Below are 15,552 nucleotides of genomic sequence, written 5' to 3'. Positions count from 1 at the left end.
TTGGTTTATTTTATATTGTGAGCATGTGGTTGTGAACTTTTACCATTTTGTTCTTTTTTTTAAAATCAGTTTAGTGTTATAAGCACCAGATAATGTGTACATATTTTTCTGTGATAATGCTGACATATACTGCAATCTGTCCTACTCCTTTTTTATATCAAAGATAAAATTGATAATAGTATCTTTTTTCTTAGGAAATTGCTAAATTTTCAGCCATTGTGGTTGTATCCCAAACCTCTCTCTCACATTGTGGCACCAACATATGAGAGGGAGGGCTGTGGATACAACCATTAAGGCTGTAAATATAGCATTTTCTTTTTTCTTTCTGTCGCTATTCAGCCTTGGGAGGAAAGATTGAAGAGCACACATGAGCAAGGAACACTTGTCCACCTTTCAAATTTGGATCCAGAATATACTTCAGGAGAAGTGGAGGTAATGTCCATATTATTTGGCAAGATTGATATATTCTGCATGACTCCTGTGTCAGTTTTCTTTTGCAATTTTTATTGCACATCTAGATTTCTACAATGCTTCAATCTAGGGTGGGTGATTTTATCATCATTATTATTGTAATCATATAGTAGGTGTTCTTTTGAAATTTATGGCTACATACTATCCCTAGTTACAGGATAATTCAGACTTTTGCCGGTATGACATCAAGAGAGAGACTCAGAATTTTTTTGCAAATGCTTAGGGCACATTTGACAATGTTGTTAGAAACATTGTTTGGTTAGCTGTTTTGTTGCTGCAATGCAAGTGCAAAGTGGCAATAGTTGCCAAAAAAGGTGGAAAAAAGGCATGTTCACTTGTTTATTAAACATCCAATACACAGATGAACGGAGACATGGGTGACTGGTCGTCACTTCGAATCCCGTTACGCCAAGGGACAAGGCTTAGTGCGCAATTCAAATTTATGTGTTTTTTTTCAAAACACTAGATCAAGAAACTCCCAATATAATGTGGAAATGCATTCAGATCTGTTTCAAAGATCTAGGAGCATGTGTTTCATAAAGCTTTTGAAAACTTATGAATGCACTAGGTTATCTCTCTCAATCAAAAGATGCTGGAACTCATGTTTTCTCTAAAAACAAAACCTAAACCAAAATCTAATTGGATTGAAATCCATATGATCGTCTTCAAGTGTGCTTAGCAGGATCTCCGATTTGGTCTTCAGGCTAAAATGTGCTTCAGGTGGTGGATGTAGAACCTCTGCAGAAGATGAATTATCACCTTTGCTCTAGCGGACTTTAAGCACACTTTGAGCAGAACTTACCCGTCTTTGTAGAACACCCTTGTAGTGTGCTTGAGCGACCTCCCTATAACTTGGTTTTCTAGCTTGTTTTTCATTTATTTGCAACACTACAATAACAAGACAATGTAGAACAATGCTTTGAACACCATTGTTTCCACTTAAAAAAAAAAAAGATGCTTTTAGCTTATGCCGTGCTCTAGTTTTTTGGGTAAAAGTTCTACATTGAAGAGCCTGGTCAAGGCGGCCCTATTAAAGAGAACATTTCAGAAGTTCAAAACTCATGTGATGGTGATCTCGTCCTTAGTTGCAGAGCAACAAATCAAATGGAATTGGTAGGTAACCAAGGCCTCGATAGGAGATGATGGATGATACTCCTACTCTAACTTTAGTTGCGATCTCTAAGCGGGATTTTCAGCCATCTATCCCTTTTCTTTCCCTAGCAAGTGAAGAACAAGTGTTGAGAGAGTGAAGTGCCCCATAAGGTATAAGGGCAAGCTATATGCATAAATTCCGTGAGCAGCGATTGAACTAAACGTTCCAAGTCCATCCAATAGGAATCGGACCTACGAATTTGCCTCTTGTATAGGTTGGGCTCTTTAACCATTCAGCCATTGATGCAAAAAGACTCAGCGAGTGAACTAGATTTTGGTATTCTTTCTCGAGCTTCTATTTCTTTCGTTAAAGGAGATTCGAGAAAAGATGGAATAGGAAGATTTGTTTTTAGAACGAACAAGATACGGGTTGAGAAGAGGGAGTTAGCTAAGTTAGACAAGATTGGAATGGGCATAGTGTCACGCCCTGAGAATTTCTGTGACACGAGGAGCAGCAGTTGAAGTGGCCAAATGCGCTGGAAGGTTTCGGAAGGTGCAAGAACGGGCTAGAGTATGCTGGAAGGCTCTAGAACGTGATGGAAGGGTCTAGAGTGGCCTGGAAGATTCCGGAATGTGGAAGAACCTTGGAGTGTCCAGAGGAGTCTGGATGGGTCTGGAACATTCTAGAATATCTTGGAGAGGCCTACCATGTACTACACTTGTGTAGAAAGTTCTAGAATGTAGTAGGAGGGTAGTTGTCCTAGATAGTTCTATGGAGAGTTCTAGATGAGAGTTTGTAGCCCTTGGATCAAAATGATCCTAGCCGTCCATTGGGGAGGAGGATGGCTATATAAGGGTGAGGGGTTTCATTTGCTAGGCATCGAATGCTGGAGATCCAAGAGAGCTCTAAGAGTGAAGCACTTGTGAGTGTGAGTGTGAGTGTGAGAGCCTTGTAAAGCTTTGTACACGACTATACTTATAAAGTTAACTTGTATAGTGAAGGCATTCTTCCACCTAAACTTTGTGTTCAAGTTAGTGTGGTTGAGTGGGTAAGGCTGACTTAGGTGCAACCAAGAGGGTTGAAAAGCATCTAAGGCCGCACGGTTGGCTTGCGAAGTCCAAGGCCGTGATAGTTGGTATCAGAGCCAGGTTACGTGAGAAAGTAACTGAGAGAGATGTACATGGCTACGTCGGGTGACGAAGGTGCTAACGTCCCCAGGGTGAAGAAGCTCTCAACGAAGGACTCGATGGCAGCATTGGAGGCACGACTCGAGGGGATGATGGAGAGTGTGGAAGAGCGGTTCACTAGACTTGAGGAAGCTCTAGTTGGCCCTGGTAAGCCCACATCCCATATAAGAGAATTTTTCGCTCACTTTGCTAGTCTTATTGCTAGGGTGGAAGAGGAGGAGAAGGTCAACTCCTTCGAAGAAAGGGGGTGAACTCGTCTCTCACTGAGGCAGCTGGAGGCAAGGGTAGCTAGCTTAGAAGTGGAGTTGGAGTTGTGCAAGAAGGCCATCGTCGCTGGCAATGGAGGGAATTTGACTCCAACCAGGAGGAAGGTTCGTGCGCCAGAACCTGAGAGCTATGATGGTGCAAGGGATGCCCGGGAGATCAATAACTTCATTTGGAACATGGAGCGGTACTTTGAGAACGTCAACATCGCGGATGAAGACGAGAAGGTGCAAACCGCTACCTTGTATCTGAAGGACACTGCAATGCTATGGTAAAGGAGGCGGTACGCCGACCTAGAGAAGGGGTTGTGCAAGATAAGGACTTGGGCAGAGCTCAAAAGAGAGTTGAAGAAGCACTTCTACCCTGTCAATGTCGAGTTTCAGGCATACAGGAAGCTACGCAAGCTAAGACATGTGGGGACATTGCGAGACTATGTGAAGGAGTATTCCGCGCTACTATTGGAGATCCCCGACATGCGGAGAAAGAGGCGTTGTATGGCTTCCTGGATGGGTTGCAGCCTTGGGCAGCAAGAGAGTTGCAGAGTCAGGTAGTAAAAGACCTTGCAATTGCACTAGCAGAGGCGGAGAAGCTGGATGACATCAAAGTGCTAGGGAAACCCAAGGGCAAAGACGGGAGACAGTCTCCACCAACCACCGATGATGAGCGCAGTGATGGAGAGTCCCAAAAGAGACGGGAACGGCGCAAGGCTGGGCAATGCACCGGATCTCCAAGGAAGAGGCACGAAGGAAAAGGGCGGCTTGAGTGTTTCCTGTGCAACGGACATCACATGGTGAGGAATTGCCCAAAGAAGGCGCTGAGTGCCATGAAGAAGAAAGTGGCGAAGGGCTCCGATAGTGAAAACATTTAGAGAAGGAAGCACAGCTAGGGAGAGCGTCCAACTTCTTGGGTCAATAACCAAGAAGAATGGGAAGATGGAAGCGCCGAGGAGCATCCAGAAGAAGGATGTGCTCTACGCGGAGGTGAAGGTTAATGGGACAACCTCACACGCGTTGGTGGATACAGGTGCCACACATAACTTTGTAAGCACCGAAGAGGCTAAGAGGCTGGGCTTAAAGGTAAAAGAGGACAAGGGTTGGTCCAAGCCAGTGAATGCGAAGGCGAAGCCAATCCAAGGTCTGGTGAGGAGTGCTGACATGACCATTGGGAGTTGGACTGGGCAGGTGGAGTTCACGGTCATTGAGATGGATGACCACCCCATAATCCTAGGGATGGATTTTATGAGGAAGAACAATGTGATGCCAGTCCCGCACGCTGCAACCATGTTGTTGTTTGCAGGTGATCGACCATGTGAGGTCCCATTGGTGGCAAGGAGTCAGCTACTCAAGGACAAGGGGAAAGCACTTGCGGCAATGCAGCAGACTGAGCAGCATGGCAAGGGCAAGGGCGAAGAGGCAAGCACCAGCAGCAGCGGACACAGATCATATCGAGACGTGGTGGCTCGGTATGCTTCTGCGTGACGAGGGCGTCACGGAATCGGGTGGGGGAGAGTGTCACGCCCCGAGAATTTCTGTGACACGAGGAGCAGCATTTGAAGTGGCCAAATGCGCTGGAAGGTTCCGGAAGGTGCAAGAACGGGCTAGAGTATGCTGGAAGGCTCTAGAACGTGATGGAAGGGTCTAGAGTGGCTTGGAAGATTTCGGAATGTGGAAGAACCTTGGAGTGTTCAGAGGAGTTTGGATGGGTCTGGAACATCCTAGAATATCTTGGAGAGGCATACCATGTACTACACTAGTGTAGAGAGTTCTAGAATGTAGTAGGAGGGTAGTTGTCCTAGATAGTTCTATGGAGAGTTCTAGATGAGAGTTTGTAGCCCTTGGATCAAAATGATCCTAGCCGTCCAATGGGGAGGAGGATGGCTATATAAGGGTGAGGGGTCTCATTTGCTAGGCATCGAATGCTGGAGATCCAAGAGAGCTCTAAGAGTGAAGCACTTGTGAGTGTGAGTGTGAGAGCCTTGTAAAGCTTTGTACACGACTATACTTGTAAAGTTAACTTGTATAGTGAAGGCATTCTTCCACCTAAACTTTGTGTTCAAGTTAGTGTGGTTGAGTGGGTAAGGCTGACTTAGGTGCAACCAAGAGGGTTGAAAAGCATCTAAGGCTGCACGGTTGGCTTGCGAAGTCCAAGGCCGTGACAATAGGAACATGTATTGATGTACCAGATTGGCTAATGCTCCCAGGTTGATGTGATGTATTCCACCAGTAGACTGAGGACTTGATTATTGGTATATTGATCGGTCCAACACGTATTGAAATAGGAGCCGATTCAGCCTATTTTATGCATTTTAAGGTGAAAACCAATTAAGTGGAGCAAACGACCTAACCTTTTTTAGTTAAACTAGTAAAGCATTCGTTTTCAAATTTTAAGTTGAATAAGTTGCAAATAAGTGGAAAGAAACATGCAAAGTGTATGAATAATGCTATTATTTGGGGAAGATTTTGTTTCATGCATGTTTATAGTCATTAGCAATGTTACGTGGACTTGGGTACACGACAAATTATTTCTCTCTCAGAATACCTCTTTTATTTTCTAAGGTAAAATGGTGTTCACAAGGTGCCATACAGTATTTCATGCATACTATGTGGTTTTATGCCTACCTTTATGGTCAACTCAAGTTACTTAATATGTTTCTTAGGTTAATGTTCAACTAAACATGTTGGGCACACATCTCATGCCCTTACTCAAATGTCAAGTGTCCGACACGTGTACTTCATACATTTAGAACAAGCCATGTAATAAGTCATTAGAGGGCCTACTTCTGTATATGAATATGATGACAACTGACAATTCTCATTAAGAACTTGCAATGAGTTCTTACACTAGCACAAAGAAGCTTCTAGAGCTAGTTTTATACTTACCTTCAAGTCTGAGAATAACCAAAACCATGGAATGGAACCAAATGTGGCTTGTGGGACATAGATTTAACACAAAGCTGATGGATTATTTGCACTTAACAAGTTGACTTTCCTCGGAAGGGGATTTGGTTGTCAAAGGTTCCCCCAAAGTGGCTTTCTTTACTTGGGTAGTGATTCAAGAGGATGTATTGACAAGAAATTACTTAGGGGCAAATTTGTGTTGGATTGGTGATGCATGTGCAAGAAAAAAAGGGGAGAGTGTTAGTTATCTACTTCCACATTAGACATGTTTGGAGCATTGTGTTCTCTGGCTTTGGAGTGGAGTGTGTGGTGCCGTGCTCAGTTAGATATTATTTTCTCATGGAATAGATGTTGTCCAAGGGGAAGATTTTGGAAGGCATGGGAGTCTATTCCGTGGTGTTCTTATGTGGTGTTTGTGGAGTGAGAAGAACAGGAGATATTTTTAAAATATTGAGTTCGATTGTTTGCTTGAAATGGACTATACTTGTCTCTTTGTATTATCTATACCTCTTGATTTGAATGTATTTGCATACATGCATATATGGTCAATCTTTTCCTCTTCTTACTCCATTGCATCCTTTGATTGAATGTCCTATTATTTTCACATTTCTGTTCTTAAAAAGGTCTAGTAACTAGAAGAAGAATGATGACAGTGGTAGTATTGTTATTGTAGCTGTAATAATTATTGTTGCTGAAACTAGTATCATCACATTATCTATTGCCATAACAATGGTGGTTGCTTTAGGTTTTCTTCTTCAGTAACGTTTTTGGTTCCTGACTTTATCCGTATTTAAAAACACCACTAATGTATGTGAACGTCTTTATCAAAATGCCTCACACATCAGAGTGGGGCCCATTAATTTTTTGTTATCCCACTCATGATCATGCCTCCCCCCAAAAAAACTGAAATCATGAATGCATTGTCTCATTATATTTATTTGGCAATGTAGAACATTAAAAATTATGATCGCTAGATTGAAGTAAACAATATATTTTTTTGAGTTTTGATTTAATATTGGTGTTGTTTGTTGTATCTTAAATTGGTTGCTAATGAATTTTTATTTATTATTTTTGGATTTTGTGCCATATTGTTTGCTTCAGCTTCAGCTTACAGATTATGTGATAAAAATAGCTTAAATAGGCTTGAAAAACCACGATTCTCCTAAAGCTGGGGGTGGAATGCTTGTAGATTCTGCATTAGGGTGTTGACTTTCAGCTAAATGCACTTAAGATGCTAATTGGTTCCTACAATCAGAGACGAGTTGGACTATATCCTCTTATAAAATGTGATGTTAAAAATAAGGATAAATTACACTAACACCCTTTTGATTCCTCTAAAATAACACTGTCACCCTCTTGTTCTTCGAAATATCACTGCCCTCCGTTGCTTTACAAAATTTTGTAACACTTTAGTCCTTTTGGTTGTCAACTATTAGTTGACAAAACAGAAAATGATGATGAAAGCAAAATTAAGGAATGAAATGCCAACCCTTACAAATTTCTTTCTCTTCCGTTCACCTCTTCTTCTTTTAATCGCATACCCTTTCTCCAGTGCTTCTCTTAACCAAAACCTCTCACAATCTAACCACCCAACCAACTGGGATCTTCTAATTTGATTTCCAGCAAATAAAACAAAACTTAATTCAATTGATTTTGCAGAACTCATGTAAAACAAATATATATATATATACAAACGTGGGAACTTCTTATTTTGATTTCCAATAAAGAAAAGAAATTTCAAAACAATTATTTTCTAAATATTTTGAGAACTCTTTATATATATATATATATATATATTCAGATAAGAACTTTTTATTTTGATTTTCAACGGAGGATAGTTACACAGTTCAACCAATTTCTCTCATATGCACATAACATATATATACATAGATACATACATATACGTACATAAATAAAAGTTGCCTACTTAAATGTTTGACCTGTGGAGCTAATTTTCATTTAACCGTCTTTTCTCTCTCATTATTTATGCTATGTTGTTGGGAGGTGGAGGTAATCGCCATGGAGGTTCACAGTGGCGGGTGGCTGTGGAATAGGTGCTTCATCTCTCTTCTAGTTGGTGTTTAACCCCCTCCTCTTCCACCACTACCTTCACCACCACCACCACCACCACCACCACCATAGTCACCATTGCATTTGGTGGCAGGCTGAGAACAGAGATGAGAGGGGGGAAAGGGAAAGGGAAAGGGAAAGGGAAAGGGAAAGGGAAAGGGAAAGAAAAAGAAAAAGAAATTGCTTTTACAAACAAGGGCAATACAGTAATTTCATTATTTAGTTACCAATGGTGAAAGATAAATTGATAGAGAGAGAATAAATTGTATGTATTATTGATTGATATATATTATATTTTACAAATGGTGAGGGGCTCCTTATATAGGAGATGTAGTGGAGTAGGTGGTAGTAGGTGGTAGTGGTAGGTGTGTAGTAGGTGGTAGTAGGTGGTGGTAGGTGTAGTAGGTGGAGTAGGTGATGGTAGGTTTTAACGGCCCCCCGCAAACTCAAGGGGGATAGGAACTAACCAACTTGAGTTTGGAGAGAGTAACAAAACAAGAAAATAATCTGAAAAATAAAAAATGGATAGGAGACACTGTATGGTCGTGTCAGACCATTGTAGAAGACTGTATGGTTATGGCAGACCGATGTAGAAGACAGTTTATGGGGTCATGTCGAACCGTTGTAGCAGACAATGTTGTGACAGTTGTTGTGACAGTTTACGGAGTCTTGCTGGACCCTTGTAGAAACTAACCGGAATCAATGTCGGGACAGTTTACAGAGTCTTGTTGGACCCATGAAGGAGCTAACCGGAATCAATGTCGGGACAGTTTACAGAGTCTTGTCGGACCCCTAAAAAGTCGCACCCTCAAAAGGTGTGCCCAATCTGTCAAAAGGCGTGCCATCAAAAGGCGTGCCCAATCTATAAAAAGGCGTGCCATCAAAAGGAGCGCCCATGTTGTCGTCGAGCGCCGAGCGACGCATGATGCGCGTGTCTGCCTTGGCTATTTAACCAAGGTTGAGGCGGAGGCTGTGCAAACCAGTCTGAAACCGCCGAACATTTGCATTCTGAAATACTCTGTAAACACTCTGTAACCAATCCTTCTCTGAAAGTACCAGTCGGAAATCGCTGCTTCGCTGAAACACTCAGCAACCCAAAAACTTGGCCTCTTCTTCCCGTCCAGCTACCTAGAACATGGCCTCCTCTTCCCGTGGTCTGCTCACGCTCTTTCCAGACCTGAACGAGTCCACAAGAGAAATAATTGGTGCGGTGGCCAGTGAACCTCAACCAAACACCTCTGGTTTTGCTCCGTTGAACTTTCCGATGCGGTCTGTGGAGCAAAAAATGGCGGTGCAAACTGATATTGAGGCCAATCAGTATACTTTGAAGTCATGTATGGAGACCATGACGGCGGTCACAAACTTGTCGCACCGGCTTCAGAGTAGAACAAATGAGGTGCAATAGTTAAACGCCCAACTGGCTCTGCTCCAACGCATGTATAAGGATGCGCGAGCAGAGATAAGTGTGCTAAAGGCGGAAAATAAGGAGCTGAAGCGGAAGGCCACCGTGATGTTCCGATTTGGAGGTCCACCGTATGCTGTAGTGGAGGAGCAGGGAGGAGGCAACTTGCTTGGTGGTCTAGGAAGCACGGAGGCAACACCGTCAAGGGCTGCGCAGGACGGAGGCAAGAAGAAGAGACCGGTGGCAGAGTAGATAAGAAAAAATCCCGCCTATGGATGTGTTGTTTGTTTTTGTTGTTGTTGTTTTTTTTGTAAAATTGTGATCGGGGTTGATCCCTGAGATGAATAAAATATGGTTTGGTGTACAAATTGGTAAATTTTTTTTTATGTTTTTTTTTTTTTGTAAAATTGTGATCGGGGTTGATCCCTGAGATGAATAAAATATGGGTTGTTGTGCAAATTGGTAAATTGTGTTTTTTTTTTTTTTTTTTTATTAATATAATATAATAAAAAGAGATATATATATGTATAAAATAAAAAAAGTGGGGAACAACATGATGTCTTCGGGGATCGTGTTGAATGATGGTGTGCATTGGGTGACCTTTCACAGTGGGTGGGTCACATGGGAGAGAGAAAAACAACACACATATGCATGTGCTCTCTGCTCTCTCTTGCCAGGATGGGTTCTCTCTTTGGTGGAAGGAGGAGATTAATAAAAAATAATCAAGATGAGGAGAAGGCACGGATCAGTGGCTAAGAGGGATACGCACACAAGGGGTCTTGGAAGAGAGAGAACCCGAGAGAGAGAGAGAGTCCTTCGTGAAGATGCTGCTGCTGCTGCCATTTAACAAAAGACCACGCTCATCATGGAAACAAGTACCCGAAGAAGGTGATGCGCAAGGATTCGGCCAAGAAAACCTCCTCGGTGGTAGTCGTCTGAGTCATTATGTTCTTTCGGTATGACCTAACTGGTGGCCAACCAACAACCTGTGCCTTGGCAGGTGGCTTTGCAGGGTCTTTCTTCTCATTGGATTGGGTGTTCATCGTCTCCTTCAGATCCACAGCTGATTCCATTCTATCATGGTCACTGTAAAAATTACCACAATCTGTCCAGACTTTATCTGCTACAACGGTCTGCCACAAGGTTGTTTCTGTGTGATATCCAAGAGAGAGGTTTGTCCGAGAGGCCAAGAAGATGATCCAAGGTGGTGTGGCGGTGCACGGCGACGATGCGGGTGCCGCCGACATAGCGGAGTTGGTTGTCGTGGTGGCTCAACTCAGGTCAGAGATCGGAGATGGTGATAAAGGTGGTTGAGTTTGCCGAACATAAAACCAGCAAGAGAGAGGAAGCTTGTGTGTGTTTTTGTTTTCAGCTCAGATGCTTTGTGTCTTCAAGGTGAAGTTCTGCCATGGAATTTGTTAGCTGCAGAGTGAATGTATGTGTAGAGGTCCGGCGGGCGGCCAAGGCGAGGCTGCCGCCCGCCGGTGAAGCGGAATTACTAGGTTGTCAACCTTGCTCTGATACCATGAAAGATAAATTGATAGAGAGAGAATAAATTGTATGTATTATTGATTGATATATATTATATTTTACAAATGGTGAGGGGCTCCTTATATAGGAGATGCAGTGGAGTAGGTGGTAGTGGTAGGTGTGTAGTAGGTGGTGGTAGGTGGTGGTAGGTGGAGTAGGTGATGGTAGGTTTTAACAAATGGTAACTGACGGTGGAGGTTAGTGGTATTTTAGATAATAAAGGGGGTGACAGTGTAATTTCAAAAAAAAAATCAAGGGGTGTTAAGTGTAATTTACCCTAAATATAATTTAAATGCATTTTACCCTAAATAATTAAATTGAAATCATTTTTTTAATGACGAGTAAAAAAGAAGAGAGAAATAAAGCTGTTTTGAGTAGTAAAATTTTATTGAGACTCTGATGTGTTCAATATTTATGCACCCCTAAGTTTACAAGACGAGCACTGTTATTATACATAGGAGAACTCTATGAACATAAGTGCTAGACAACGAAAATCTAGCTAGTATACCTACCCAAAAGGAAAAAAGGACTGTAACTAGAATTATTACAACCATAAAATTTGCAGAGGTCTTGAAAAAAGAAAATCACTTCGTGAAACTCAATTTAACCATGTTTAAGTAACAATCAAGTTCATTATATGGAATAATGTTCATGTTCAAACCTATCTGGCACCAAGCAAAGAGGGAATAAGTGACTTGAAAGGAAAGAAAACATTCGCAGCAGTAGCAGGAAAAAAAGGGCACCAGCAGTAGAGGAAAAAAGCAGCAGCAGAGTAGAAATCAACAATGATAAAGAAGATGTAGAGGAGCAGCAGAGGAAACAAGAATCAGCAAAGAATAAAGAAGTGAGGATGGAGCAGAGAGGGAAGGTGCAGCTGTAGCAGCAGCGGCAGAGGAAAGGGCAGCCTGCCAAGGAGAAAAAGATGCAGAAAAAAAGAGAGGAAAGTGGAGGAGAGAAACTAGCTATCTGGGGTGTTTGTTTTGCAAATCAGCCTCTCCCAAAACATGTTAAGTTAGGGTTTTATAACAAAACCTTGATTCCTTTGCTTAGGTGTCGCAATCCTAGTTGATCATGTGTTTGGTCACATTACTAGTCACATGACTAGCGCGTGGGAGACACTTGCAAAATACATAATTTTTATATATTTATTGTACGTCATATATAAGGATAAATAATTAACACCAAGGGGTTAGCCTAGTGGCAAGGTCTTGAGGGTGTGCTCCCTCTAATGTTCAGGGATCGAAACCTCTTAAGTGCTAACAATTCCTTAGGGCCATTGGACTAGGTGAAAACTCTTAAATTAACCATGATGCACTTGTGGAAAACTCTTTGCCGAGCGCCTATGCACCCTTGGAGATTAGTTGAGCTTTGATTTGGACACTCCGGCGTCAATAAAAAAAATATATATATAAGGATAGATAATTATTATATATCATATATATGAATATTTAAGTCAAAGAAGTCTAAAGGAGGAGAATAGGTATACTTCACATTGTTTTTGTTTAATTATTGAATTCTAAGTTATTTTTATCTAAACTTGTAATATAGTTCATGTGTGTTTAAGTGTTGAGAAGTTTCCGCTGGGTGGTATCAGTGTTGAACTCAACAAGTTACCTTCTTAGAAGTGTATGTGCATCTTAGAGGGCTTCGTTGCATTTTAGTCCCCAATCTTTTAATTTGGCTGCAATTTTTTTTTTTTTTTTTTTTTTTTTTTTTTTTGTAAAATTCTAAAAGTACTCCTTGTTTCGTTGTTATTGATTTTGAACAACATTGACATCAGGGACTAAAGTGTAACAGGATTGTATACTTTGAGGACCAAAATGAAAAATTAAAAGATGGAGGTTTCTGGCATCAACGCCATTCAAAATCATTAGAAAGAGGGTATTTTTGGAATTTTACATGAAGCCTCAACAAAATCAAAAGGGCCAAATACTCTTGTAGTCCCCAAAGTACGTATTTTGTTTCATTTTGGCCTCAAAGTATGTGCTTTGTTGCATTTTGGCCCCTAATCTATTAACTTGGTTGTATTTTTGTGCAAAATTTTGAAAAATACCCCTTGTCTTGTAATTGATTTTGAATGGCACTGACATTAGACACTACAAATCGCATATTTTCGGGACCAAAGTGGAAAAATTAATAGATTAAGGAATATAGCGTCACAAGTAGCATACTGCAAGGACCATTGGTGTAATTAGCCTCTGAAAAGTACGTAACGACATTATTTTATGTTGATACTACCGTTGAATTTTAAAATTTAAGATTTTTGAATATATATTGTTAAAATTCAAATTTAATACCTGTATTCTACTAAAGCCGCGTTTGTGTCTCAAGATAGGACAAGGGGTATAAATAATACCACAATCCTCATATTATTTTACATAAAAAAAAACAAAGATTATTGAGATTATAGTACCAAAGTTTTAAAAAGCCTTTATTAAGGCTCCCCTTGAGCCAAGGCTAAGGCAAGACATATCGAAACTTTGATTTTTAGGTGATACTCCCAAAAGGCTTGCACATTACAGACTGAGGTGTGTGGTTTAGCCTTGCCTTGTATGCCTTTTGTGCATTAGCATTTGAGAAGTACGTATATGGGGAGCTTGTCTTGGGCTATTGCCAAACATAGTCTAATACATGGTTTAATTAGAAAAATCAAGTCAATGACCAGCAATGAAAATCCTTAGGGTTGGGGATCGTGTGAAGAAGCTCAATAACTTGAGCCAATAATGTTGTTTTCACTTTTGATGATGATGAGGGCAAGCTTGTCTGTAGTAGTTTTTTTTTTTTTATTTCCTTAGTAAAGTATTTATGCATTTATATTTAAATTTAACATTTTTTTTTACTATTTTAAAATATTTTATTTATTTTATTAACCATAAAACTTTATAGTTTAAAATTCTTATGTTTCGATCCCTCGAGGCTTATGCGTTGCCCCCATTAGGGATAAAATGCCTTCTGTCACACATCCTTTAAAAACTTTGAGAAACACCATGAGATTATTGCATAGTTGCACGAAACAAGAATGGGAGCATAGGAGCATGGCTACTTGGAAGAGTCATAGGTTGGGAGCGCTTATGTATTATTTTTATTGATATAATTTTAATTTATCTACATAAATTATTTCTTAAATTTTTAATTGACATATATATATGTTATAAATAAAAAAAGTATAGCAAATGAGGAATAGTAGATTTTGGTAAAAATAAATAAAAAAGGAAATAACAAATAAAATTTATAAAAATTATTTTAGGCATAAAATAAATTATATTATATATGATAGATTACCGGTTATTAAAAAATAAAAAATAAATTATATTGCATATGATAAATGATAGATGTAGAGGAAAATATAAATATTAATTTTAGAAGAGATAAACTTCTCTCCCCCCCCCCCTCCCCCTCCCCCTCCCCCTCCAAAACAAATAGATGATTTATTTTATTTATTTTCTTAAAAAAATGAAATACAATTATTCTGTTAAAATACCTCATTTCCCTAATTTCTTTTCTCCTACCTAAAACCCTAGCCTCCCTTCTCTCTTAGAGAGAGAAGAAGACGACAAGATAGAGATCTGAGAGAAAGAAGAAGACAAAGAGAGAGAGAGAGAGAGAGAGAGAGAGAGAGATCGAAAGAGAGAAGAAGACAGAGATCGAGAGTGAGAATGACAGATTACGATCGCGATTGCTTCCTTCTTTGACAGATTCGCGTTTCTCTCACATTAGAACTGCGATTCTTCCTCAAAATCACGGTTCTTCCTCACGTTCGTCTTCATCTTCCACGATTCTTGTTACTAAGGATTATTGTACCATGGTCAATGGGGTATAAAGAATGAGAAGATAAACCGGAGGAAGGTTTTAGGTATATCAAGGGGGTGTCATTTAAGTTATCTGATATTGCCATGATTAATATTTCTATGTTTGTGGCATTAGTCCTATGTTTGGTAATCTGAAAGAGATTATACTAGACATGGTGGGCCTCATAGGTATTTTTGTTCAATTCCCCTCCCTTATCCCGCGAAACATATGCCCCCTTATTGTTACTTAAAGTTATGATCATTTTCTTGCATTTTTAGCTTTGGATTGTAGCTTACTTGCAAATTTGAGTACTAGTGTGGTTATAAAGCAACACCTAAGACAATTGGTAAAGTACTTGCTTAAAGGTGGAGATTCTAGCCCTCTTGAAAGGGTCTCAATGAAGCTTAAGCTATAATCTATATTGAAATATTTGATTGAGGAGCATCACGCGATTTTGGTTAGACGGGTGAAAGGGTGGTTCATGATGCTATAGCTTTATATGCATCTAGTGGAAGAGTATGAAACACTTTATTAATTTGGATATGGGATGATGGATCCTTAAGTTTATTAAATTGCATTAGTTAAGTTGGGAAAAGTCAAGGTGGAGTAAATTGGAGGCACATTTACCCTCCTGAAGTGTTCTTCAAAGATTATGCAGGGTGGGAGGGTTCCACCTTCTTGGATGATGTTAATTGTATAGTCGCTTTTTCATTTGCAATACCTTTTGCTCAGTTTGTTTGTACCTTCTTTGATTAAAGGATTTCTACTCTTTGCCCTTTTGACACGTTATAATTTGTTTCTTAGCAAAAAGGGGAGAAAAATGCTTGATCTATTTTTGTAGACGAGGTT

General features: G+C 40.2%; 1 protein-coding gene and 1 pseudogene across 5 annotated transcripts in view; one reads left to right on the top strand and one right to left on the bottom strand.

The window, feature by feature from the left end:
* The window catches only part of LOC114319487 (bromo-adjacent homology (BAH) domain-containing protein), a 39,912-nt gene that overhangs the window by 11,030 nt on the left and 13,330 nt on the right, over nt 1-15,552 (top strand). For all 5 annotated transcript variants that reach the window (XR_014344510.1, XR_014344509.1, XM_028266512.2 and 2 more), the window contains exon 7: nt 340-432. Coding sequence is in view for 3 of the 5 variants with exons in the window: in XM_028266512.2 (XP_028122313.2) it covers nt 340-432 (93 nt within the window). In the remaining 2 variants the exon portion in view is untranslated. The remainder of the gene's footprint in view (nt 1-339; nt 433-15,552) is intronic.
* On the bottom strand, nt 1,781-10,457 carry LOC145803263 (putative cytochrome c biosynthesis ccmC-like mitochondrial protein; annotated as a pseudogene).

Source organism: Camellia sinensis, chromosome 11 (assembly GCF_055761805.1).
Source record: "Camellia sinensis isolate YWXY chromosome 11, ASM5576180v1, whole genome shotgun sequence".
NCBI classification, from domain to species: domain Eukaryota; kingdom Viridiplantae; phylum Streptophyta; class Magnoliopsida; order Ericales; family Theaceae; genus Camellia; species Camellia sinensis.
This window is presented reverse-complemented; position numbering and strand designations above follow the sequence as displayed.